This window comes from Heliangelus exortis, chromosome Z, assembly GCF_036169615.1.
Source record: "Heliangelus exortis chromosome Z, bHelExo1.hap1, whole genome shotgun sequence".
In the NCBI taxonomy this organism is placed as follows: Eukaryota; Metazoa; Chordata; class Aves; order Apodiformes; family Trochilidae; genus Heliangelus; species Heliangelus exortis.
In genome coordinates this window covers 45479131-45506495 of record NC_092454.1, presented here as the reverse complement: position 1 = coordinate 45506495, position 27365 = coordinate 45479131, and the positions used below count along the sequence as shown (strand labels likewise).

The 27365-nt window shown below is 36.1% G+C and overlaps 1 protein-coding gene across 3 annotated transcripts in view; it reads left to right on the top strand.

The window, feature by feature from the left end:
* KDM4C (lysine demethylase 4C) overlaps window positions 1-27365 on the top strand; it is a 242846-nt gene that overhangs the window by 5758 nt on the left and 209723 nt on the right. For 2 of the 3 annotated variants that reach the window (XM_071732156.1, XM_071732155.1), the window contains exons 2-4: window positions 7019-7183; window positions 14645-14820; window positions 17568-17682. In XM_071732156.1, the coding sequence (XP_071588257.1) occupies window positions 7040-7183; window positions 14645-14820; window positions 17568-17682 (435 nt within the window). In that variant the 5' untranslated portion in view covers window positions 7019-7039. Of the gene's footprint in view, window positions 1-7018; window positions 7184-14644; window positions 14821-17567; window positions 17683-27365 lie in introns of those variants that run through there. The other variant, XM_071732157.1, reaches the window with a different exon arrangement.

The following is a 27365-nucleotide window of genomic DNA, read 5'->3' as shown; positions in this document are numbered from 1 at the left end:
GTGACAATCAGAAGTAGGGAATATAATTTCTGTGAAATTTCATTTCCATAGGAGTCTTTAGCTTAGAAGAAGATGTCTGTTAGACACCATGATAGAAATCTAAGCCATACATGGTCTGAAGGTGAGGACAAGCAGATAGCTAACTGTTCCTAGTGTGCACATGCTAAGTCAGATGAAATTGGAGCGTGAAATATTATAAATGTACAGAGGAAGGTGCATCACATATTATATTGTCTATTGTGGAGTACTTGGTCCTGAAATATTTTGGATGTTAAAGGCCTGTAAAGGCTTGAAACCATGTGCACAAAAGTCCATCCAAGTCCACAAAATTCAATAGTATTCTTTGTTTAAGGATTCCTTGACCTGTACATTTCCAAAGACTGAGATTCTGGAGAACTGTAATTGTAAGATACCCCTGTGTTTGCTTTTTCCTAGATGTTTGCTTTTAGTACCTGTAGAAACTTGGTAGGTCTGACTTGCTATTGCTGAAGGCTATTATATGCTGCTTCCAGCTAGGATGCTGGATTTCATACTTGTGTTCAAGATAGGTCATATTTAGTGTTTGGGTTTTTTTAAAAATTTTATTTTATAATAGCTGCAAGAGTTGTGACAAGTGGACAGGTGGAGACTTAAAATGAAGTTTGTCAAACTACTACTTACAGCTTTCTAGTAAAATTGGGATGGTTTTAGGTGCTTCAGAACATGGTTACTTACATAGATACTTGGTTTCTTAAGTTTTCGTAACTGATTAAATAATTCTAACATTTTTTAACTAAATCCATTCTTCCTGATGACTGCTGGATGTTTGAATACATGCTTACCCCTAGGATTAGAATTACAAGTGCCTCATATCACACATACAAAACTTTGTAGCCTATACACTTATTTGAACAGTTAATATGGTCAAATAACATAAATAACAGATACAGAATTTCTGATAAATAGGATCTTATTCTTTTTCTAAGACAGATGCATAAACTAGCCAGACATAATTTGCATGCATGCTTACTGTTATTAAAGGAATGTTTCAAACATAAGCATGCAAAACCAATTTACATTAGTAATTGTTTACATGCTTAGTAATAGTTGGACATGTAAACTATGCCTTTATATTTCCAAGTACCTGAAAGTCAATTCTGTAGCTAGTAATGGGTTGTGCACTAAGGCAGATTCTTACATCTTTGAATTTGCTTTATCAAACAATATAGGCAGGCCTAGTTAGCAAAAAATGTTCAAAAAATGACGTATAAAAATGTAGAAGTGAATCTGCTCGTAGCTGTGAAAAAAAAAAGCTACTGGATGACCTTAGGGAATTTTTACTTATGTTGTAAGTAAAATTCTGTTTAGACCGTTTTTTTTTTTGGTTTTTTGGTTTTTTTAATATTTGAATAGGATGTTAGTGGAAAAGGGAGGGTTTTTTGCCTTGAGTTTTCTCAATGAAGTGTTTTTATTGAATGATTCCTAAAAAATGGTAGCTATGGTTCACTTACAATGTGAACACTCTGTCTTGTCTTTTTATAGTGAAAACTTTTGTCTGACTCCTGTTTTAAAATGGATTGTATTTTCTTTCAGATCATCCTCAACGAATGCTTTGTCTTTTTGTGCATGTCTTTCTCTGGACTAATTTAGTTTCTCTTTATTGATTACTTAGGAAAAAAATTCTTAGAATGAATTCATTCTTTCTCAAATGTTAAAATGGGTGAAAATTTGCAAGAAAAGGCAGAAGGTAAAAATGTGTGTTGTGATGCCTCCTGATTTGCCTTGTGAGAATTGATGACCACCAAATATTTGCTCTGTTTTCTTCCTGCCTTCCTTCTTTTTCTCACTTACTAGAGCTTGCTCTATGTAATTTGCTTATTTTGGGTTGTTGACTAAAGGTTTTAGACAATGGTATTTTATATATTGAACACACAGAAATAATAAAATAATCTGCTCTTCCAAAATATGAATGCACTTATTTTAGATGCAGATATGACAAACAGGGCCTATAGTTATTCAGACCTTTTAGATGTTATTTAATCACTTTATTTATATAGTAGAGCAGACACAGCAGGCTGCGTTTTTTTTCCCTGTCTTGCTTAGCAGTGCTTTCAGTACAGGGGCCGAAGTGAACACCGTTTGGTAGTCAAGAGATGCCTCCCACAATTCTTCTTGGAAGAACAAGTGTTTCAAGACTTGTGCAGTTTAAAGCCTGAAGCTTTGGTTCCCTGCTGGTGAGGGGTGGCACTGAAAGTACTCATCAGTTCATTTTCCACTAGAAGTGAAAAGAAAGGGATCTTCAGAGAAGATCTGATTGCTCAGTGTTAAGGTGGAGAGAGAATACTGTAATACTGAAACTTGATTTTATGGACTAAAGTTTGCTCTTGCATTTTAACCAATTAACATGCTCTTTTTCTGGTGTATTTTTAATAAGAGTATTCTGTAGCTGTGTGGATGAGAGCCCTGCTTGTAATTTGATTAAACACAATTGCTAGTATTTGAGATTCTCTATTAAGTATCAAATAAATGAAACTTAGAAAATGTTTTCCAATTCTGAGGATAATATATTCTGTGTTCTTGTGAGGGTGTGAAATATTCTGCTTCGAAGAACAGTGTTTAACAGATAGCTCTTCCACCAAAAAATTGTATTTACTATCCTGGCAGCTTTAACGGTACAGTAGAAGTGTAGGCATTACAAAAACCAGGCTGCTGTTTTGCTAGGGGTGAGCTAGAAATTGTAGCTTCCTGGTACTAATTTGGATAGTTATGAATCAATTGCTGTTTGGTGTACAGAGTGCCTGTCCTTTTCTTAGGATATAGCAGAAACAATCCTGTGGATTTTGCACTTACCAAACAATCATATAGAATGAAGTGTGTGATCATGGCTGGAAAAGGACCTCTGAGATCACCGAGTCCAACCATTCACACACAGAACAAGAAAAAAACCAAAACTGGTACAATCTCAGCCACCAGGGCGTGCCCTGAAGTGCCACATCTACATGTTTCTTAAATACCTGCACAGATGGTGACTCAACCACCTCCCTGGGCAGGCTATTTCTGTGCCTGACCACTCTTTAAGTAAATAAATTCTTCCTAATGTCTAACTTAGAACTCTCCTGCTTCAACTTCAGACCACTACTGTTGGTCCTGTCATTATTCACTAGGAAGAAGAGGCCAACACCCACCTCCCTACATCCTCCTTCTCAGTAGTTGTAAAGGGCAGTGAGGTCTCCCCTCAGCCTCCTCCAAACTAAACATGCCCAGTTCCCTCAGCCACCCCCTGTATGACTTGTTGTCTAGGCCCCTCACCAGCTTGGTAGCTCTCCTCTGGCCATGTTCCAGCAGCTCAGTGTCCTTCTGGTAGTGAGGGGCCCAGAACTGAACACAGTATCTGAGGTGCAGCCTCAACAGTGCTGAGATCAGCGGCATGATCTCCTTCTCCCTTCTCCTGCTGGTCATGCTGTTTCGGATACAAGCCAGGATGCTGCTGGCCTTCTTGGCCACCGGGGCACACTGCTCACTGCTGCCTTATGTTGAGATGGCTGTGCACCAGCACCCCCAGGTCTTTTTGTGCTGAAGAGCTTTCCAGTCAGTCCTCCACAAGCCTGTAGCATGGCTTGGGGCTGTTGTGACCAAAATGAGGGACCTGGCACTTGTCCTTATTGAACCTCATACAATTGGCCTTGGCCCATTTATCCAGCCTGTCCTTATCTGTATTAAGACAAAGCAGCATTGAAATTCTCCTGGTTGATGATGTGAAGGTGTCATGACAAGGTCTGGCAATGCCTATAAATTTAAATAATTCTTTAAGCCAGCTATTGTCTCTTCAGCTGGCAACTTTGGACAAGTTACATGTTTGTATTTCATCAAAATAATGTGAATTTGAGTGGAATCTATTATCCCATTTATTCCAGTTACCATCTGCTTTTCTAGATCATTGTGAACAACCTTGTGTCTATAACTTACTATTTACTAGTGTCCTGCACATTTTAATTGAAATCTTGGTAGTTATGGTCTTATCTGCAAAAGAACCTCTGAGGGCCTCTTAACTATTTTATTAGACTAGACACTATTTTAGTGATTTGACAGTGTATAAATGAATTTTTGAATGTGAGAAAAAGCCAAAGTAGGATTTGGTTGGAGGAAGTATCTAGGACTCTTGATTTCCATGAAGTCCTTGAGAAAACTGCACAGTGTGTTAGAAGTTAATAGAATTGTATTGAAACATACAGTTCTATTATATACATACATTGTACTGTTTTTCCCAGTTGATTAGTAGCATAGCTTATTTTTTGTGGTGAATTTAAACCAACTAACTCAGTACTGGTGCTTACTGTTTTAGATTGACATTTTTAGTGAAGATTACCACATCTGATAAAATTCTGAAATGATTTTAAGAAGTCTCAACCGGTAGACCATAGCTGTAAAGGTCTTAAGTTATGATGAAAAGGTACAATAAATATCCTTGTTGAACAGAAAGTATATGAACTTCTAATGGCAGACTTACGGTCTGCCAACTAAATAACAGAGGTTATATAGTAGAACCTGCTCAAGGAGTGTTCTTACAAACAAGCTTATCAAAGAGCTGTTTTACCCTGTAAGTTGTTGTTAAGAAGCTGTTCTTTACTGAGGAAGGATAACAAAAGAGCATGGTTTGGACAATTTATTTCCACCAAAAGTAACAGAGCTGACCAGACTCTGTGTCCATTGAGTAGGGAGCTGGACTCTACATCCATGGAAGCAGGTAGAAAAAAATTGTTGTGAAAGATAGGATTTACGTTTTTCATACTGCAGTGAAGCTCAGCAAAATTCTGCCTGTGCAGTGCTATACACATCTTTATGATTAGTTGAAGGTTATTAATTCTGCTTGTGAGAAATTTTCAGGTTCATCACAGTACGATGCAGTTACATGCTCGAGCCTTGCCTTAGTTCCAGATGTGAAAAAATAATCTAGTAGGGTCCTTACTTTCGTATGTTTTGGAAACAGGATTTTAGGAATCTAGCAGCCAGGCTGATATTTGTGATTGTGGAAACTAGCGTGGCTTAATAGCCATTTAGTTTGATTAAAACTACTGAAATTAACTAATTTCTTCATTGTGGCATAGTGCTAGGGTATCTTCAGTTAATTTGGTAATTACATGTTTGCTTGCTGTTTTGTTGTATTTAAAGCAGGTCAGGTATTAAAACCTGATACTTTTGTTATGACATGTCTTGGTTGAGAAGATTTTTTTCATAGTAATTATTGTAATTGATGTTATAATTAGTTTGTTGTGCCTGTTGCTTCAAATCAGACGCTGTCAGTAATAATTCCGCAGCTTTTTTCTCTAATCCCTTGAATGTGGCTTTTTCTTCTCTCCATACATTTATTATGAAAAGGGGTAAGAAATCAGTTATCCTTCAGACTTGGAGCCATTGACCTTAGACAAATTTAATTATAAAAGTTATGGAAGACAGAGCATGAGGGATGTAGAAACACATAAAGGCACAATGCTTGTTTATGTTATATACTTACAGACAAAACCAGGATGAAAATGTTTACTAGATTTCCATTTAAAAATTGCTTTCCATAATAGCAGTATTATTTAATATATTTACAGAGAAACTGATTAAGCTAATTGATAAATTAATTCATATAAATGCTTTTTGAAATTTGCTTGATCTGTTATACAGTGGGATGTAGTGTAGGTAATGTCTGGCACTATGCACATGTATGAATTGGCAGAATTAATACTAATTTGTAGCTATAACTTTGGCTTTGTGTGTTTAGCTGTGCAGCTGAAATGGGTACAAATAGCTCAGGAGTGTGGAAGCTGGAAGGGACCTCTGAAGTTGTCTGGTCCAATCTCCCCTCACAAAGCAGACTTAGCTGAAATGGATTGCTTAGATAGTGCTGAACTGGCTTTTGAATATCTCCAAGGGTGGACACTCCACAGCCTCTCTGGCTCTCTGTTCCAATATCTGATCAGATCATGCTAAGTTTTTTACTATGTTAAGGCCTAGTTTCATGTGTTTTTGTTTGTGCCTCTTGCCCATTACACTTCCACTGGGAGGAGTCTGTCTCTGTCTTAATATCCACACAGCCTTACGTAGGCTGACCCATCACAGGTCTCAGTCTCACTAGAGATGCTCTGGTCCCTTAATCATCTTCATGGCCTTTCGCTGGACTCTCTTCCAAAAGAGATTTTTCTTTTTTAGAGGTGGGTAGTGTGTGTATGTGTATTTGATGTATAGACTTAATATATCTAAAGGTAGAAGTGTGAAAGTTGATCTTGTACAGAAACATCAAATACCCTGTTTAATTATATTTCCAGTGTCAATTTTCTGTCAGTGAAGCAGTGTAAGCAGTTAGTACTGTCTACTGCAATTAAGTCTTCTCACTTGGTTCTAAATCCATAGTTTCATTTTCCTGGGACTGCTCATAGTAGCGAGATTATATGTGGAACTTTAGTGGCTGGGAATTGAAGAAGGGTATATTATTTATAAACCACATGTTTACTACTGAGGGAAGTTATCCTACTTGTATGTTATGAGGTGTGTTTGCCTATATGGACTTGATATTTCAAAGTATGCCCAAAATAAAGTGGTACAGACTTTTAGAATGGGAGATTTGTTGAAATCTAGTTAATTTCATTTCAAACCGGGGTGGAATGTAATGTAGGAAGGGAGTAAGATGTTACTGAACTTGGAAGTCTGGAAAAAATAATACATGTGCTAGGAATGGAGAGTGGCGTGCTGGGTAACGTGGTGAGGCAAAATGGGAGGAAAAATAAGGATTTGAAAAGCAGGGGTAAGTGTTAGAATACTAGCAAGAAAGTGAAACGTGAAAAGACATAAAGACATCTTCCACATGCAGATTTCCTGTGCCATGATTCATACCAAGTTAGAAGGGCCACAAAGCTAAGGAAATTAGTGGCTAATATACTCACATACAAGCAAAAGTTATGGTAACAGTATGTAGCATAAAAAGCATGGTTGCATGCATTTTGAAGATGGAGGAAATGAGAAATATGTTAAATTGTGTTAATTTTTTTTTTTAAAGCTGGACTGAAAGTAAACCACAATGGCTGGTGTCACCTCAGATAGTCCTCCAAACCCAAGCTGCAAAATCATGACATTCAGGCCTTCGATGGATGAATTCAGAGACTTCAACAAATATCTAGCATATATGGAATCACAAGGTGCTCATAGGGCTGGAGTTGCAAAGGTAAACACTTATACTGTGTAAGGAAAATAGTTTCTAATACTTGATCTCTCAGTATTTGTGTTTTGCTGATTACAAACCTGACCTTTTTAATTAACATCTTTTTTCTCCAAATGGTTCTCATTTAATAGGTACTGATCAGGTACTATTTTAAGAAAGAGCTTTGTGGTATCTCTGTTTTATCCACGGTGATGAAGATTATGTATATTGTTTTCTCTCTAACCACCAATTATTTCCTTGTTTACAATAGCAAAAGAGAATAGCTTCTCAAGGCAGATTTAAACTAGTTTTTGGCAAATCAGAACAAAAACAGGGAGTTCGTAGTGTAAATTGGACAGTTATAATCCAGCAGATGTTGAACTGGCTGTGTACGGGTTGTGTATAACTTTATTGGGCCAAATAATCCTAGTCAAAAGGTGTATATATGAAGATAGTGCAGCACTGTTTCAGTGGAAATAGTTTTCTTTTTAATGGTGATTGTGTTACCTTTTTGTTAATGGGAGTACACAGTTTTTGTATGAGGTACACTCACTACCATTGTGTTGCCCTTTGAACAGTGGTATATCCAGGATATTATAGCAGGTGTTCTACTAATCGAGAGTGATTATCAGAGATTAAGTCTGATGTAATTTAGTACTATATCATGTAAGTAGTTGTGCGGAATCTGTTTTACCGTTTTTAAAACCAGCAGTAAACAGTGGATGTATAGAAATCCTAACTTAGTTATTGTAAGTAGTGAGTGGGAGTAGCTGTCCCCATCACTGTTTTTAAGCTAATATTGCAAAGTCAAGATATATAAAAATTGTGCGAAGAGAAATAAAAAGGTTAGGATAGTTTGTGGAAGAAATAGACATGTGAGCAATCCTGACTATTTAGCTTTAGCTAGAGTGAGCTAAGGGCCCAGCTGCAAGTTTATTAAAAGATCAGTTACGGGCAAAAGATAAGGGAGTTGGCAGCAGAAAAGAAGAATAACAGGATGGGAAAGCATCACATAAGACAGCACATAAACAGTTGTATTTAACCAGCTAGATAGTGCGCAGTGGCACATGAAGAATGTGTTGTAGCATTCAGCAATATGCATATATTATGTTATCAGCCTGACTGTGTATAAAAGGGCTACTGCTACTCTCAATAAATGGCAGTACTTTGATTATATTCATCTGTGTGTTGCCCACTGCGCTCTTCCCAACATCAAACCTGGTGCTTTTGATTTCCCCCTGCCTACTCCCTTGCCCCTGTTTCCTGTAAAAGAAAGCAACACTGAACTCCTCACATTTTGAAAACCGTGTAGTTTATGTGCCTTCTGATTTCTTGGGTTTGAGTGCATATTGGTCATATTTTCAAAACTGTCTCTGCAGACAAGAGTGGAAATGTGATAAATACACAACTGTGGTAAGGTTGAGATGAATTTTCACATATTCAGCTATATTATGGAGCCTATTTCTTTGTGTGTGCTTGAACTGTTTCAGTCCTCGAACAGTAAACTTAATGGATAATTCCTCATGGTGACATCTGTTGCTCAACAGATTAAAGCCATTAATATGTATGTGAGCAGGAAATTCTAGCTACGTATAATTCTGTGAGTTATGTATAAGAATTTAACAGTAAAAAAATGTACTTATTTTCATAGTGTTTCCATGAATAGCATTATTTCTGCTGTTAGTATGTTCTTATCCTGAGAATCTAGTCAAAGAAATTGAAACTGCCTTATGACACTGAGATGATACAGATTTACTTCTACTTAAATTTATTAATTTATAGTGTGCTTGTTTTTTTAGTATGTGGTCTAAGAAACAAAGGCAGGTATTAATAAAGTGTACTTCTGGCTTTCTTTGGCTATGTGAGGAAGCTATAATATGAGACAGGATTAGTGTGAAATGTTTGGGAGACAAAAAGTGAACAAGTTTTGTTTAAAACGAAGAGTATTTATGATATGCTCTTTATCATGGCTACATCTGTCTGCATTTAGTCTTTTCATTGTAGTATTCAAAACCACTATCTTTTTAATTGGGAAATAAAAAAACCTCAAAAGCCCAACTTACCTTATATTTAATAATTTTCCTTTTAAAACCATGTATATGCCACCTGTTTGACAAGTCTCAGGAGATACATCATGACACTAATTCTTAAACAGCCTATGCCAACTTCTTTCCCTGTTTCTGAAACAGTCACAAAAAAATGGGGCTTCAGTTACTTTGTTTGGTTTGGTTTGAGGTTTTTTTACTTTTTTTTTGTGGATTTTGTTTTTTTTGGGGGGGGGGCCAGGGGTGGATGCTTGTTTGTTTGGTGCTGTTTCTTTTCTGTCAGGGATTGAAGCAGCTGGCAATACTGGTCCGTGGCTTCCTGATACATGGTGCTAAGTGCTCCTGTGAGGCTGCTGGTATACTTTATTGTAACTTTGGGACTGAAATGTCATACAAGACCCGTATATTTGTAATTTGTATGTGTGACCTTTAGGATATCTGGAAAAGGAGACTTGGCATTCTTGGTTGCAAAATCTCAGCCTGTTGGAAGATACTGAATTTCCTTTATTGGAAATTTTTAAATTTTTTTGAGACATGTGCATGGCTTCAGTCGTCACTCTGTTTGGATTGTTCATTCTTTGTTCTGGCTCCTTCCCTGCCATCCAGCAATTAAACCTCCATGTACAGCTAGTGTAGGAAAGAAGTTCAGACCCATTGAGGATCTCTTGAGGAGTAGCATTAGGAAAGAATGTGAAAGAAACCAACTTGAAATAGTTTTGCTGTTAGTGTACAAGTTAAAATTTCTGTGATACGGCTTTCATCTTCATATGCTTATTCCTACTGTTGCTTGACTCTGTTTCACTCTGCCTCTAGTGAACTCTTTAAAGATACATTTTTGTGAAGATTCTGAATAGACATAATCCTCTGCAGTAACCTATCATGAGATTAATTCTTGCATATGTGAAATGTGGGATTTCAATATTCACTTGTTACAGAAAGGCAAGATTTACATAATATCAATAAAATATAACACTGCCATTTTAAAAACATCAGAATTTAACATAAGTACATAAAATTTGGTCTCATCTGAACTTTCTAGTGGGCCAACATACTCCTATCTTTTTAGATTAGACGTATGAATAAGTTAAACTGGCTGCTGAAAAATACTAAATGCAACAGTGATATTTACAGATGTTTCAGTACTTTAACAGGATGGATGCAGCTGTATACAGCGTTTGATGTACTTTAACACTAATTTGTTAAAAATTGGTCTCTGAAATGGTGATCATGGAAAGGCTGTGGTCGTCTTCACTGTGGTATATTGCTTCAAAGTATTGATTAGAATCCTGTAAGTTGGAAATGAGCAGGGAGTCCATTTTAGTAATTTAAATGACTGTGGAAGTACTTGAGAGATATAACAGTTTTCAGTATTAGTATGAGAAGTGGGTAGCAGTAGTGCATTTTAGATGCGTACTCCTAGCTGTAACTTTTTAACCTGTGTTAAATTTTAATTTTTCAAGTAACATGTTGATTGGAAAAAAGAAAGTAATTAAAAAAAAGTAATTAAATACAAATTGAAAACACTTTCTATCCTGATGAGAACATAAGCTGCTTCCTTAAGGAACAATCTTTCAGTGTTACTGCCATTTTGAAACTCTAGATATTTATTTTGTAGTTTTGTCTGGGCTAGACAGTTTTTTTCCAAAGAAGGAAATGATATTGGGTGTGTAATATTCATTAATATCATCTTTTAATGAGATTAAGTAATCATCTCATTATCAGGTAGTATGGATAGAAAAAATTGGCTACAGATTTTTGTTCTCTCAAACATGCATATGTGCAATTAACAGAAACTGTAAATTAGTGGAGTCTTAATAATGCCAAGATTTGATTTATAAAGATTGATCCTTCCCTTACAGCACTTGGAGTTCCATACTCTGAGCATATAGACAAAATTTGACCATGTAGTCAGGGATTTCTGATATTTTGCATTTATGACTTGGCTTTTTTGAAGTTACTATCCTTGTTGCTTGTATGATTGAAAATGTGTCTCTCCATTTTTGGCCATTCTTGAGCAGGTAGGGGAAGTTGGATGCACCTCAGTGAGTAATATAATCAAGAAAGGGAAAACAAAACTGAAAAAAAATATAAAAAAAGGATCTGCAGAGCAGAGTAAAGGGTGAAGTGAGAGAGGAATGCCAGGGAAAACACACCACAGCCAGTGAAGAAGGAGGGGGAAAGGTGCTGAACAGAGACTTCTCTGCAGCCCGTGGTGAGATGTTCTGGTGAGACTGCACCTCTGTGAGAGGCAGTCATGTAGGAGGGATTCCTGAAGGACTCTCCCGTGAGAGGGACCCCGCGTTGGAGCAGATGGAGAGTGTGAGGAGAACTCACCCTGAGGAGGAAGGAGCGGCAGAAAAACCGTGTGGGGAACTGACCCTAAACCCCCCCCTGCCTCTCCCCTGTGCCCTGAGGGGGAGGCGGCAGGGAAGGAATCCGGGACCGGGGAGAAGGGAGGGCTGGGAGGAGAGGGTATTAAGATCTGGTCATATTTCTCCTTATCCCTTTTCTTTCTTCCTAAGTTAAACCCTCCTGGTTTCTGCCTATGACTGTAATTGGGGAATGAAAACCTCCCTGTGAGTGAGTGGGTGACCAAAGGTCTGTTTGTTAATAGGTGGGCATAAACTGAGAGACACACACACACACACACACACACACACACACACACACACACAAACATATATGTAAGAAGATTGTTTTAAAAACCAATCTTATCAAGTCAGTAATTCATACTGTAAAAGCTTAAGGGACGTTTTCCGAGTTTTGGAAATTTGACTTAAAGTATTTTTTTCCTGTTTTGATAGTATTATAAAATGAACTTAGAGAGGAACTTGCTTGTATTAAAGTCTAGGATGTACAGACTTAAGTGTCCCTGCAAAGATAATAACCACCACCAGAGGAGCTATATGCATTTGCAGAAACTGTAATTTGACCTCTAAGCTGAGATCGTAGATTTACCCAGTACTTAGGGTTAAATGCAAAAGTGTAAGGGCATAAAATCCTCATACCTTTGCACCATCCGTGTCGATGGTGATAAAATGACCGTAAGGCCTGCATATATTGTGGTAGTGCAGGGAATAAAGTGGTTTTTAAATGAGGAGAGTTCCTAATACAATGCTTGAAATAAATTATTGTTGTTCTAGACAAACAACATTAAACCATTTCTGGAGCAGATAATATACTGTGACATCCTTCAACCAAATGGGCTAAGAAATTTCCACTAGGTTGGAATGAGCTTCAGGCATAGATGAGGTATTTTAGTGTTACTGTTACAGAGGATTTTATCCTTAAAAAAGGACTAAATAACACTGGACAGTGCTAATATGCTTAGGATGTTTGATATATATATATATGTTATCTAGCTGTATGTATTAGTTTAGATATATGTATTAATATAGATATATATAAATACATGCATATCTATCTATATATCTAAGTATATCTATATAGATGTATGTATTTATATCAGCGAGCATTGCCTCAGGACTTCACTGAACAGCTTGGATGATGAGTATGATCTAGGTTGCTTCCATGGAGAAAACCTAAATTTTCAGACTTTGAAGAGTTTATTTTTACTAAAGAGGAGGATGAAGGCTTCAGTGAAACAGGTCAGTGGTATGAAGGAGACTTATTCTTTATTTCCAGCTCCTATACTGACTAGCTGTATGTTACTTTGGATATGTTATTTTAATATCTCAAGCCCTTGTCCTGTATGTCTTACAGAATTCAGATTCTTGGGACAGGCACTCTTTTTATTTTCTTATAAAATGTTTCTTAATACATCAGACTCTACAAAAGTCACTTCTCTAAAAAGTACTCTGTTGAAAGGGGATATTTTGAACCTGTATTTACAAAATTGCTTAAAACATGCTGACCTTCAATTGAATAGGATAATGCAAATTTTGCTTTTCAGTATTCATATATTTGAGCCATATCTGCAAGTTCATGCTCAATACAATCATGAAAATGTATATCTCTATGCACATATTTGGCTCTGATGTATGTATTCTGAATGCATGAGTTCTCTGCTTCCAAACCAAGATTTTGTGTGTTGTTGGTGTGCATATATTTTAAGATTTGTGTAAAAGAAGTAAGTAGGAATCACAAGATGACTCAATTTTTTTTTCTGTGAAAACAAACAACACTGAAACATGCCAAGTAGTCCCTGTACAACTACATTCTAATAGAAACTCAGAAGGAAAAGTGAGAGTTGCATCTATGTAAAAACTGGATAAAAATACCTGTTTATAGTTAAAAGAAAAACAGTAGGTATGGAAGTAAATTATTATCTGGTAGTTTTTCTTCATCTTGATGCTTCTGTTTGGGCCTGCTAGCATGAATGGTCTTGGTCAGATTTCTTTGAGGGATGAACTACTTGAGCATATTAACATTACCATTTGCCCTTTTGTAATTGTTTTCCAAAGGCAACACATGATTTGTTTACTTTCTTGAAGCTATGTAATAGCAAGATCTCTGATGAACAGTATTGTATGAAATACTAAAATGCTTGTTAGAGGAACAGCCTAGCTAGTCTTGTGTAAAGGCTACCTCTAAGATGTGAATTAGTTTTTCAATTATTGCAGTTTGTACATGGCAGATATATGCTTATGAAAGTCATCCTGCTTTGTTATGTGTTAGTTATTTGTATTCTTATTTGTATTTTACATTGTGGTATGTCCTTAAAAAAGTTTCCAAGCCAATGCTTGTATAATTTTCATCTAAGTGCCACAGAAAAGAATGAATATGAGTGGATCAAACAACATATCACTGAAAAAGTTAAAGCAAAAACATATATTAAAAAGGTCTGATGCTATGTTTTAAAACTGCTGCAGTTTCAGATGTAGGCACTTTTCTTTTTTCAGATGGAAAACTGTATTCAAGGAATGTTCAAAATTCACAGCCTTTTAATGAACACTGTTATGACTACTGCCTGCTTTGAAATGTTCTAATGACTTTATTGCTAACACTTAATCTGCTGAGGAGTTTTCACAGACTTTGGGCAATTCTGTGGTATTTGAAATAAAAATGTTAACTTTATAATTGGTTAATCTGCACATAGCTTTAATTATGAGATTTAAATTACGGTAATGGAAAGACTACTATATTTGAATTAGTGCAAACTTTTACTGTAACAGAGTCATACCCTGCAGTGTTATGGGGAGTAAGCGAAACAGACTTCAAAACTGGAAGCTCTTTAAAATGGGTGGGGTTTTTTTCATTTTTCTGTCATAAATTAAGCTGTTCAGACTGTCTACACCAAATAAATGGGGACTGTCAATCTTTTGTTTCAACCCTTTTTTTTTTTTTTTTTTTTTTTTTTTAAATTGAGGATAACAATCATATGTCACGGCCTATATAGTTTTTGTGAATTATATTTTGAATATTTTGTGAACTGGTATTGCAACTGTTTATGTCCTGTTTTTTATTTCTGAATTGAAAGGTTATCCCACCAAAGGAGTGGAAGCCAAGAAAACATTATGATGATATTGAAGATTTGGTGATTCCTGCTCCAATTCAGCAAATGGTCACTGGTCAGTCAGGGCTCTTCACACAGTACAACATTCAGAAAAAGCCGATGACAGTGAAGGAGTTCAAGCAGCTGGCCAACAGTGGCAAGTATGTATGTGGTTAGAAAGACAAGTATTTATTTGTTTACATATTACTGTTTCTTTGAATTGTGTTAGGCAGCTGGTATTTTTTTCTTTTTCATTTATTCATCAGCGTAAGTCTCCTCACTCGCCTAAGTGGCAGGATACCACAGTATGAGTCTTTTTTGTATTTCTGTTGTTTAAAGCATCTGACAGCAAGAAAACATCTGAAAACCCTGAGAGACAGTGCTTCCTGTGCACCTTTTTTTTCTTTCTGTTCTAACAAATACTTGTATTGAAAATAGTGAAGATGATACAAACTTGTATCTGAGCTTTATTTTGAGTAGACTTATTAATGGTTAATATTTAATTCTTTTTTTGGCCTGGATACTGGAATGGCCTATCAAAGTAATTCTGAAAAAAAAAACCCCAAACCAGCATATTTTTTAATGGACCCAGAATTTTTTTCATTAATCTAAGAGAACTAACTGCGGGTAGCACTGTGTTCTGGTTTCTGCAAGATTGATATTAGGGGAGGGAAAAAACCTGTTACAGTTATACTAAAACTTTTCAAATTGGTGAGCATTCCAAGAAGAGGGAAATGACAGAAGGAATTCTTCTCCATTCCTTTTGGTCACATAAAAGAGTGTATTCTATTTCAGTATTTCCTCAAAACTGACTGGAAATAGTTTCTGGAAGGTGAGTCAAAAGATCCTAGAGAGAAAAGTCATTTGAAGTTAATGAAGGAAGCTAACACTGCCCTAGTTTGAAGGAAAGTTTCTCTTTTAAGTTAGTGTGAGAAGTTAAAAAGGTAGGAAGAGATGCTGTTATCAAGATCTGAAAAAAACTAGGATATGAAAAGCTTTTAAACAGGCTTCTCAGCAAACATATCCATAGTCTCTGTGCCTTTGTAGAACTACATGCCAAACTGATTTCCTTTTTTAAATTAAAATATGTTTCTGCCCACAAATTACTTGTGAAAAAATTTGGTTCTTGTGCTTACAATTTTATGCCTTTGAGTTTGAATGGGAACTTATTTTGTAGATCTTAAAGTTACTTGTTCAGTAACTGTAAAAGGGGAGAATAAAATATAAAGCCTGTATGGTATCTGATGAAAACTTCCATGATGCCTGTTCTTATATGTTGATATTTGATGAACCCATGATAAAATGAGAAACAGTAATTTTTAAAAATAGTTTCAGAATGTATAAATACTGTGAAGTTTTTAGTATGTATCATGATGTTAGTGAAGTTTATTATATTCTTTGTCTTTGATGGTGTTTTGGAATTTTTTCTGATTTCAGTAGTCAGGATTTTACTGAAATCGGTTTACAACTTTGTTCCACAGGTGAAGTTAAGAGCAGCTGGGAGGCCTTCTCTATTACTAGCTGTAGGTCTTTCTAAATAGTCATTACTGCTCTTGAGAAAATGTATAATAAAGTCTCCTATAACACTCTTAATGCAGTCTATAGTTCTTAAACTATTAAGTAGAAGCTAAGTGTCTCTCTTCTCCCATAAAAATAATTTTGTTCCCTAATGAAGAAGGCTTCTCCTTTTAAAGACTTTTCTTGAGTCTTGTGATGTTATCCATTTCCTTCAGGAAAGAGAGAAGGGCTATGAACATCTAAATTAAATCACAGCTGCTTTTAAAAAGGACTGTGTGTGCTCAGTACAATGCATTGCAGCTCTCATTTGTTTAGCCATTCACAATTCACCATTGAACCAAGCTGCTTCTCCACTTTGACCTCTTGGAAATGTGGGCACACATGCATCCTGTAATCAAGATACTTGCATGATGGTAACTGAGATTGTGTGCATATTACTCAGTGTCAAGCTAAAATACAGTCTGATTTCTCGAGCTGTGTAATGAGAAATAGTTGAAACCACACCTTTGCTGAAAATGTTTTGGTTAAGATATGTTTTGCTATCTTGTTTGTCTGTTTTATGTCCTCACATAATCTAAGTTTATCTGGACTACTTAACTCTTGTATGTTTACATTTTCTTTCCAGTAGTTCAAATATAGGAAGTTTGCAGTGCTAATGTGAAATGTAACTTCTCAGAGTTGCAGTAATGGGGAAGCAACTTTTCTTTTCTAAAGACCTAAATACAGAGTAGAGACCTCCCAAAGAATCTTGAGGCAAAAGCTATTGGTAGATGTTTTCTGTGGTAGCATGCTTGTGTTGTGATTGTGCAAGAGTATTTTACACAAGGTTTGAGTAATCTTCCGAAAGTATATACCTAAGTGGGTTTACGTATGGAACACCTTTCCTCAGCAACTATTTCTGGGGAAGGAAGAAGAGAAGGAAGTGTCTTTTTTGTCTGGCAGGGCTGTTACTTGGAAGAATTAGTATATTTGAGTTGTCCTGAGACAGGCTTGTTAAGGACCTACATCTGTGTCTTTGCAGAGCTGGTAGTCAGGCGGGAGAATAACAAGTACTTGTCACGTAACTGGCTTTTCTGTTTGTGTCTTTTTATGGAAGAGAAACGAAAGGGAGGGCCTCAGCCTGAGGACAGTCAGTAAATATGCTATTTATCTGCTGGAGGCTGAAGAAAATAATGTATTGGTAGGTGTATGGCTTCAGCCATACTGTAGCTGTTAGGTAGAAAGTTACATGCTATGGTGAATCATGAAACTAACAGTTCAGGACAAGTAATAGTTCTTCTGTTTCAGTGAATTCTCTTAGAATTCTGTTTACAGGATGAGAAGCACAGTCCGTTTTGAAGGTGGTTGTTCGCAGACTATGCTGAACCTTTGCCTACCTCTTCCTCTGCAGATACTGCACCCCAAGATACGTAGATTATGAAGATTTGGAGCGTAAATACTGGAAGAACTTGACTTTTGTGGCACCAATTTATGGAGCAGATATCAATGGGAGCATTTATGATGAAGTATGCATAGCTTTTTATGAAGTTTCTCTCTTCCAGCCCTCTTTTAAAGGGTACTGTACTTAAAGGATACATTCTTGCTTTGTGACTGAGAATCTGTCTCTTGAAATCTTTGTGTTGCTCACTTTAAAGACTCCAAGCAAGGTTGAAATTAATTCTACATCTGCAAGAATGACAGTTCTGTCCTTAGACTGTAGGATACTGCTGTTCTTCCTGATTTTAAGACTCTTCCCTTTTTCCACTTTGAACTGTCCATCACATTGAGATTTCTTCCTGTTTATATATTTGTTTATTAACGTATCAGTGTGTGTGTTCTCTGTGTAACTGGAAATTTAGTGATATTTTAAATTAACTTTTATTTGAACATTAAAAGATTAAATTCTTTATTTCTTTCTCTTTCACTGAGGAAGACCAGTAGCTGTATGTTATGAATCTTGAAATGCCTGCAGTTTCATGGAAATGTGCTTACAATTACTGTGTATCTCTGAATTAAAATACATGAAATGGAAACTTCTAAGGAAATTAATTTTGCTGGTTACTTGCCAAGATATCCATGGATAAAAGGGATTCTTTGAGACAGATCTCACTAGGAAAAGAATTGCAGAATATCCATTGATACCAATGAGGCTGTGTAAGTTGTTGTAGGAACTAGATATTGAAATGATTATTTTAGTAATGAGTCTAACAGAAGAAATGTTAGCATTCCAAAACAGATGTGAGGATTTAAAAAAATAGGGCAAACTTTTCTGTAAAAACATGTGTTTTGTGTAGAATTCTTGAGTTATTTCATGTTCTGTGTAACTGCCTCCCCAATCAATCAGTAAAAAAATCCCCCCAAGATCTAGTAGTTCCTTGTGGTAAGTGGTCTGAGGCTGTGCTAGTGTTTCATATTTTCAGAAGATAAATAACTTGAAGACCCTATCAAAAGATAAATATGGTCAGCCAAGATGCAATTCAATTTTTGCACTAGGTTGCGTGATCTTTTAAACATAGGTATAAATGCCCAGGTGTTGAATAGAGAAAGTGGCAAGACCAGATTATCTTGTTTTTCCAAATACTTGAATAGAAAATATTTAGATAACAATCGAAGAATCTGATTTTGGGATCATTTGGTGAAGAGACATTTTAGGTAGCTGTTTAGATAGCCCCAAGGGGCTCAGGAAAGCAATGTTTCTTTTGGGGAATAGAAGCTTGGCCTTTTTTTTTTTGTTGTTTTTTTTTTTTTCTTTTGTCCCCTTTAATGTTAGCAGATAATGCCTTCTGATGTGGCTTTTTACAAATAAAATGGTTTTCTTTGGTCTTCAGTATGTTAAGAAAGAAAATGGACTAATGCTCAAGGTGAAGTGCTGACTGGTCAAAGAGAAGATCAGAGATCTTCTAATGGCATTGCTCTGTCGTTGTATTGAGAGGCTGCAGAAGGATAGGGGTGATTGTGGGGGTCAAAATGATCAAGTTTGAAGTGCAGCATTCAGCAATCCCTAACTCACATGTTAGGTGTATAGGAAGAGGAGACAAAGAACCCGTGGAAGCTTAGAGGGAGTGCGAGTGGGAAGAAAAGGAGCGGGAAAGGCAACAGAAATAGGTAGAATTAAAAAAACATCAAAAAACAGCAAAACCAAAATTATCTTAATGGCTGTCATTAAATGGGCATTATTTTAAAATAAACCCAGAACAAAGGAAAACAGTTGAAGAAACAGATGCTGAGGAAAGAGTGTGAACAAATAGAACAGTTATTGTGACAGCCATGTCATGATGTAAAGCCCAGTGGGGTTTAGAGGAAAATAAAAATAAACCCCTGGTACCAAGCTGTTGGTGACAAAGTAACGGGTGCTACTGATCAGAATATTCTCTTAAAAATATTTTTGCGTTGTTAATTTTTGGCCAGCAGATGGTGCACTTGCACTACCAATATTTTTCCTCTCTTGTACTTGAAGATCATGCTAAGAAATAATCTTTTGGATTCTGTTTGCAATTAGAGATTAGTCTGAAGCCTTGATTCAGTTTGGTTCAGGATTGTCATTATTTGGGGAAATTAGGTGAATACATGTAGCTGAAGTTTCGGGTGACATGCAGCAGAAAGAAGATGGCAGAATTAATTTGTCATAGTAGCCTGTTTGGGTTAAAAAACCCAAATGCTTACTTTTTCAACAAATACAGTTTATAGAAAATACTGTGTTATAGATGTTATGTGTATATAGGTAAATATCTGGCAGGATTTCAAGTAAATAAGCATAGGAAACCTAATGCAGGTGTGATGTGTACATACACTTGGGACATCAAAATGAGCGTGAAATGCTGCTGTGCTGCGAGTTCTTACTCTTTTGTTTGCATGTTTACCAGTTAGACTTCCTTTCCCACATGGTAATGTTGAGTTTTACATCAAGACATCTCTGTCTGAAGTATGCTGTGAAGACTTTGTTTGTACTATTTAGATTCTTCAAGAAACAGCATATTGTTTTTTATGGAATCTAGCACCTTGCTGGCATTGTGCCAGAGAGACTGCAGTATTGTTTGCTGTTCTTAAATAAGTGAATGACAGACTGAGGGGTTTGTAAGGCAGGGCAAAGTTATAAAACCTGTGTTACATGTAACAGCAAAAACCCCAAACAAAACCAGGAAAAAAGGTATAAATGCATGCTTCTAAATTTAACAACTACTGTAGATTATTCAAAGTTTACTCTTGTGATATTTGGATTATTCCAGAGCCTCTGTTCTATATCTTTATTATCCTTGTTTATTTGAGAATTCTAACACAGATCAGTTCTTAGGAATAATGGGATAACTTATGGGAGTCAGTGTTCTGTTCCAGGGCTTTATAAAAAGTGAATTTAAGATAATTGAATATATGCTTGAAATATTAGTCTATGCTGTATGCATTTTAATTGCTGTTACATTCAATTATAGTGCTTTATAGAAGAGTGATAATATAGGTGGCTCAAGAAAAAGCATTGCACCAAAGAAGAAATTTTAAGGATTATGGTTTCTGTTAAGACTATGAACATGATTATACACACGTTCATGATTCTGTCTTTTTGTTGCTATAAGGTAATCCGAACTTTAGTGAAAATTTATATTTCTGGATGAGTTTATAATGTCAGTAATAAAGTACTGGTCTCATTAGCTGCAGTTGTTAAATTGATTCATGGATTGATTAGAAACATGTAACAGTTGTGGTTGTTTAGGAAGTTTACTTGAGAAGTGCTTATTTTTTATTATGGTATTTCCTTATGAGTTGGCATCAATGTCGTGCCAACTTGAGCCTTCTTAGACTGTGAATGATTAACCTGTGAAGCAGTTGCCAAAAGTTTCTCTTCCTGCCAGGAAGCCCAAGGAAACAGTCTGGTATCATAACTTTTAAAATTTTATTAACTTTTTATTAGCAGTTGGTCCTGTGACTAAATTAAAGACTGCAATTTGCCTACTTCTTCCGTACGGTCCCTGTTCTTGTAAGCTACTTTTAGACCTTCCACTTCCATGTCGTTTTTTGACTTGATTAAGTTGAACCAATTAAAGTCACTAAGGCCACAAATTGTTTCCTTGTTGCATGGCTTACAAAGGGCCCTATACAACTTCTTCTGTTTCCTGGGATTTGCTTTTTTAAAAAAAATTCATTTGAAATTATACTTTTATGGACTAACGGGTAAGACATACAAAACCCCTAACCAGACTGATCTAGCAACAAAAGTCTTGCTTTCAGTAAAAATTCCAAAGAAAAGTGACTGCTAATGGGTTGTAAACGACATCTGACTTTAGTGATGTCAATACCATCTGCTCTTAAGTAGAGAAAAGCCAAGGTGTGGAAAAATCTCTTACATACACTGTCTTGGCTCTCTCTCACTCCTGTTTTTCAGTTTCTGTCTAAAAGTAATCTCTGTACTTCCATTTTCTCATTCGATTACTCCTGATAAGGAAATTCCTAATGCCTGCCTTCTTACATATCTAAGCATTGGGGACCGTATATATATATATATAAAATACAATATATGATACAAATAATAATACAAAAGTGATAGATTCAATGTAGTTTATAGGCTACCGATTGGTTAAATTTGCTAAACTGTAGATGCATCTCTAATGTAATTCTAGCAATAGATGCACATGTTTCCGGCTCTATCCCTTGACCAAAGAACAAGCTAAGGTGTTTTCAAAGTATCACTTTGGCATTATATATGGAGATTGAATTTGCCTAATTAATTTTAAATGAATTAGGAATGTCATCTGAGTTACAGCTTAACAAGATGGAAGTTAGCAATAGGCACATGCAACCCAAGAGTCTCTGGAGAGCATCAGTATCAAATTAGTGACCAAATCTGTCTGCTGGATCTCATACTCTAGAACAAGGAAAGACTTGCAGATACGAAGATCAAAGGGAGCCTTGGTTGTAGTGACCATGAGATGGTAGAGTTCAGGATCTTGAGAGGATGTGTCAAGACAAAGCAGATCCACAGCCTTGGCTTTCAGGAGAGTAAGGAGAGTAGACCTTGGCCATTTCAGTGATCTGCTTGGAAGAGTCAGAGTCCTGTGGGATAAGGCACTGGAGGAAAGAGGGGCACAAGAAAGCTTGTGGGTGGTCACCTGTTCTAAGCTCAAGTGTGGTCCATCCTAATAAGCAGGAAGTCAGGCAAAGAATGCCAGGGGACTGCACGGATGAGGAAGTAGCTTCTCATGCAACCCAAGCATAATCAAGAATTACACAGGAAGTGGAAAGAATAATGTGTAACCTGGGAAGAATATGGACATGCTGTCCAAGTGTGCAAAACGTCAGAGCCTCCCAAGAACTGAATCAGACAGATGTCGAGGGCAAAAAGAACAGCTTCTCTGTCTGTTCCCTAGGGATTAGTACTGACTCCAGTACTGTTTAACATCTTTGGTAATGATTTGGATGTTGGGCTAGAGCACCAAACTGGGAGGACTGGCTGATACACCAGAGGGTTGTGCTGCTGTCTAGAGCTCACCAGACCTTGGTGGGTCAGAGAAAGAAGCTGTCAGAAACTTCATGAATCTCAAACAAGGGCAAGTGCAGGTGATGCCTGGGGTATGTAAAGCTGCTTTCCAGAAAAGTCCTTTGGTGATCCTGGGGTCTTTTGAACATGAGACAGCAATCAATCCAGCTACTGGATAGAGTCCAGCAAAGAGCCAGTAGGATGCTGATGGGACTGAGCATCTCTCATATAATGGAAGGCTGAGGGCTGTGATGGTTCAGCCTAGAGAGAAGTAGACACAAGGGGAGCATTATTGATGTATATAAATACCTGCAGGGAGAGTGCAAAGAGGATGAAGACAGGCTGTCCTCAGCAGTGCCCAGTGGCAGGATGAAATGCCATGGTCAGAAACTGAAACACAGGACCTTCCTCCTGAACATGAGAAAACACTTTTTCACTTTGAGGTTTTTTCCATGCTTTATGAGATAGCCCTACAGATTGACTTTTACTAACTAGCCCAAGTATATATCTAGTCTGCCATGGCAAGGTTTTGGTAATGGGGGGCTACAGAGGTGGATTCTGTGAGGAACTGCTAGAGGCTTCCCCTATGTCTGAAACAGCCAAGGTCAGCTGGTCTCAAGTGTCTTTGGCACTGCTTCTCACATTATTCTCATGAGAAATGGGCTTCTCAAAGCTTGGGTCTGGAGAACAAGACCTGTGAAGAGCATCTGAGAAAAATAGGGTTGTTTAGTATGGAGAAAAGGAGACTGAGGGGAGATTTTATTGCTCTCTACAACTGCCTGATAGAAGGTTGTAGTGAGGCTGGTGTTTGGTCTCCTAAGTAACAGGCATTAGAATAAAAGAAAAAATCCCCAAGTTATACTAGGGGAGGTTTATATTGGATATTAGGAGAAATTTATTCACTGAAAGGGTTGCAAAGCATTGGAACAGGCTCCCCAGGGAAGTGGTGTATTCCCCATCCCTGGGAGGCATTTAAAAAACGTGTATTTGTGGTGCTTAGGGAACTGGTTTTGTGGTGGATGTGCCACTGTTTGGTTAATGGTTGGACTCGATGATTTGAAGGTTTTTTTCCAGCCTAAATGATTCTGTGTGAAATATCCTTTATGATATTTTTACAGTTGATACCTGGGTGAACATTGCTTCACTTAAGTGTTTGATTCTAGTATGCATTTCCAGAAAGAATCTACTTGCTTCTATTTTTTTTTCCTCACCTTTCAAAAGGGTGCTACAAAGCAGTGCCTATACCCAGAAAAACAAAGAATTAAATACAGATCAAATGGGGGAGATTGTATTTCATACTCTGTTTATGGTGCAGTGATTATGTTTGTAGCAATTTTCTATTTGTATTTTTTGCACTTTTAAGAAGCAATAAAAACCTGTGAAGGTTTTTTATTTTATTGATTTGTATGAGTGAGTGGGTATGCTGAGAATAGGAGTGGCTGACTAGGTACAAGTTTTTGTGTATGTTTCTTCTTTTCACTTAGTCTCTTAGTAATTTTTGGCTTAGTTTTTTTGTTTTGTTTTCTTTTTTAAACTTGTATGTATTATTTGAGCTGATACAGTCAGTCATAGAGTCTTTTAAATCCTCTTTGTAGAACAGATGTTTGTTTGCTAGGTTAATATTAAAATGAATCTACTATATAATAACAGGAGATACGGACACTGAAAAATTATTTGTGTTTAGCAATGTAGATGTACAGAAATCATGTTACTAAACGTGGAATACATCACACTGTTGGCTGATATAGGTAAAGTGGAAAAGTTAGTATAATGTCTGTATTTTAAGTACTTTGAAAATAGGAAATGAATAAAGAATAATTTAGTTTGGTGCCTATTTTATTCTTACCCACTGGCTATAATCTTGAGCTTCACTTTTAACAAATGTATCAATAGCTGCATTTTTCTTTGTGTCTTTGAGAAAAGAATGGGTCATCTGCTTCTAAACTGTTCAGGTATTTGCGAGCTGCTTGTGAAGTGTTCCATTTTATCTCCACATTGCATTAAAAGCTGTTTGAAAGGCTGCTAAAGTAGTAATTAAAACTCTTACTAGTAATTTAAAGTAAGTTTGAATCATCTAAAGAATTTGTGAATTATATTTTTCAGCTTATTTTTCAGCTTTTTTCCTGATGTTGGATTATGTGGTGTGGTTGTCAAAGATGACAGATGGTATTCAGAATTTGCGGTAAAATGTGGATAAGTTACATATACCTTATTTACACATTCCCTTGAAATTCTGATATTCCAATATTATTGTGATATTATGAGCAGAATAAGGATCTGGTATTTTCCTACCACTGAACAGAATGTAGTGATTAAATGTTTTTTTTTATTATTTGTAACAAAAATACTAACTACATCTTATTGTCAAGTAGTGTGTGTACTGTTGTTCTAGTAGTGATTATTAAACATAGCATAACCTGTAATTATGTATTTTACTTTTTAGAAGTATTGTTGTGCATTGAGCTGTTGCACTGTTCTGTTACAGCTTCTGTAGTATTTTTAGTGTGCCTTTTAATTGTAAAGTTGAAAAACAATTATGTAACTAGTGGAAAAGGTATAAATGATATTTTACTTAAAAGTTCATGGAAGCATTTTACTTAATAATTTTGAATATTAAAATATTAAACTATTTTGGTGAGGGAAAGTAACATCTTTAATAATAGTTTCTAATACTTGTAACAGTCTAGGCATAGATATAAAACAATTGTAGGGTTTTTTTTTAATTAAAGGAATGTAGTTAAAGGAAGAAAGGAAGAGTTAAAATCAGCATTTCAGCAAACATCTCCTTTTGAGCCAAGACTACTTGATTAAAATAACTTGCAAGATTAAAATGGCTCATGCACTGAATGTAGATGTTGTGGATTGTGCATTTGGTATGTTTGGCATTTTGAAGCAAGCTAGGATTGTTCTCTGTGGGAGTAGTTGCTTTTGTTTTAGGGACAAAGTGCTAACTATTTGCTTGGTGACTTGATTTAATAGAGGCTGAAAAGATGAGATGTGGTTTAAAAAAAAAATTAAAAATTTATTCTTCTAACTATCATGTCTTAGAAAAGGGTAAGGTTTCTAGATGTTAGGATTATTACAAGCTTACAGGGATTACAGAAGGTGACTGGACAAATAAATTGGCAAAAGTCCACAGGTACCGTTAAGTAGAAGAGTGATGCCTATCTGGAGCAACCTTCATACTGCACATTACTGCAGATCGAAGGGTATTCTGTGGAAGTACTTCTTTGCTTGCACTGCTTCTTGTCTGCTTTTGGCTACTGCTAGGAGGAGTATACTGCCTAGCTCAACAATTGATATTTATCTGACTTATTTATTGTTGTCTTCTAATCCTGTATGTGTCTTCCTGCCTACTTGGTTAATTTACTCTCATTGCTCTTATTTTGCTGTATTAATTTGTTTCTCAATTTGCACAGTTTATGAACAAAGACAAATTTTCTGTGTTTTTTTTTTTTAATAAAGAAGTAAAATCTGTAAATTAATTTGAGGAATAATTTGTTAAGATTGTTTCTTTTTTTAATTTTTAATTTACATCTCTAACCTTGTTGATGGTTATGATTTTTAGATTTGAAAGTGCAATTTTTTTTCCAATGTCTACTACTCATATTGGTGTTTATTTTTTTCCATTTGGTAATGGCATTAGATATTTGATGATGATATTAGATTTTTTTTTAAATATTTGAATTTCACATAAATGCATCAAAGCCAAAGTTTCCATTAAAAGAATAATCTGTTTGGATCAACTCATTCTGTAAAACCTTTTCCATAAAATCGCAAAAAAACAAGGAAGTGCAAAGAGAGAGTATTAAATGTGCATTACTTCTTGCTTTTACCTGTATTCTTACTTCACCACCTGCCCAAACTGTCATCATGTTTCTTAGTCTTAACCAGCTGTATCAGAACTGCATTCTGCCATCAGTTCATTCCCCAAATTTGACGTAGGATTACCAGAACTGTACAGAGTTCAGTGATGGGGGATGTGGAGCAAGTCATGCTTAATGGCATGTTTAGTGACTGTCTTCTCAATAAAGAAGCTTGCCAGAATTGAGTTTGTAATCATTTTGAGTATATTTCTTGTTTCTGTGACTACTTGAGCTCCACCTAATGTCTTCCCTGGAGGTTCTAATAATTACTGTTATAATGAAATCTAATCTCTTTTTCTTCAGTTTTATAGCTTTGATCTTTGCTATGCTGACTTGTATACACTGTATTACTTGAAGTTAGAATTGCACTTTGTAGATGAATACAACAAAAACTACATGAATGAATTCCTGAATAGCTTTTAATATACAACTTTTATAGGCAATACTGTAAGGAATCATCTGAAGTCCCATGAAATCAGTAGATTTCTGTGGTGTATTTCTTGAGCGTACATCATTGTGGTTAGAAATACCTCTGAAGTGATTTAATGTTTTTAGTTGTTATACTTCTCAGAGAAACAATAAATTTATACCTCTAAGTTAAATTCTTAATTATTTTTTTCTTACTAATATTACTTTGTAAATAATTAAAAAGTAGAGATAGGGTCAGTGGAACGTAGTGGCTTCCATCTATCAGCTCATCAAAGATTTTGTTTACAGCTATTATTTCTACTTTGTATGGTATTCCAATCCATGTTAGAGTTGATATATTAAGTGTTAAACAGATACGAATTTCCTGATGCTCTCTGCTCTGAATATCTCAGACTTAGAACCTGGTCTAAGTCTTACAAAGGTGAAGAGAATTTTTCTTCGGGTAACT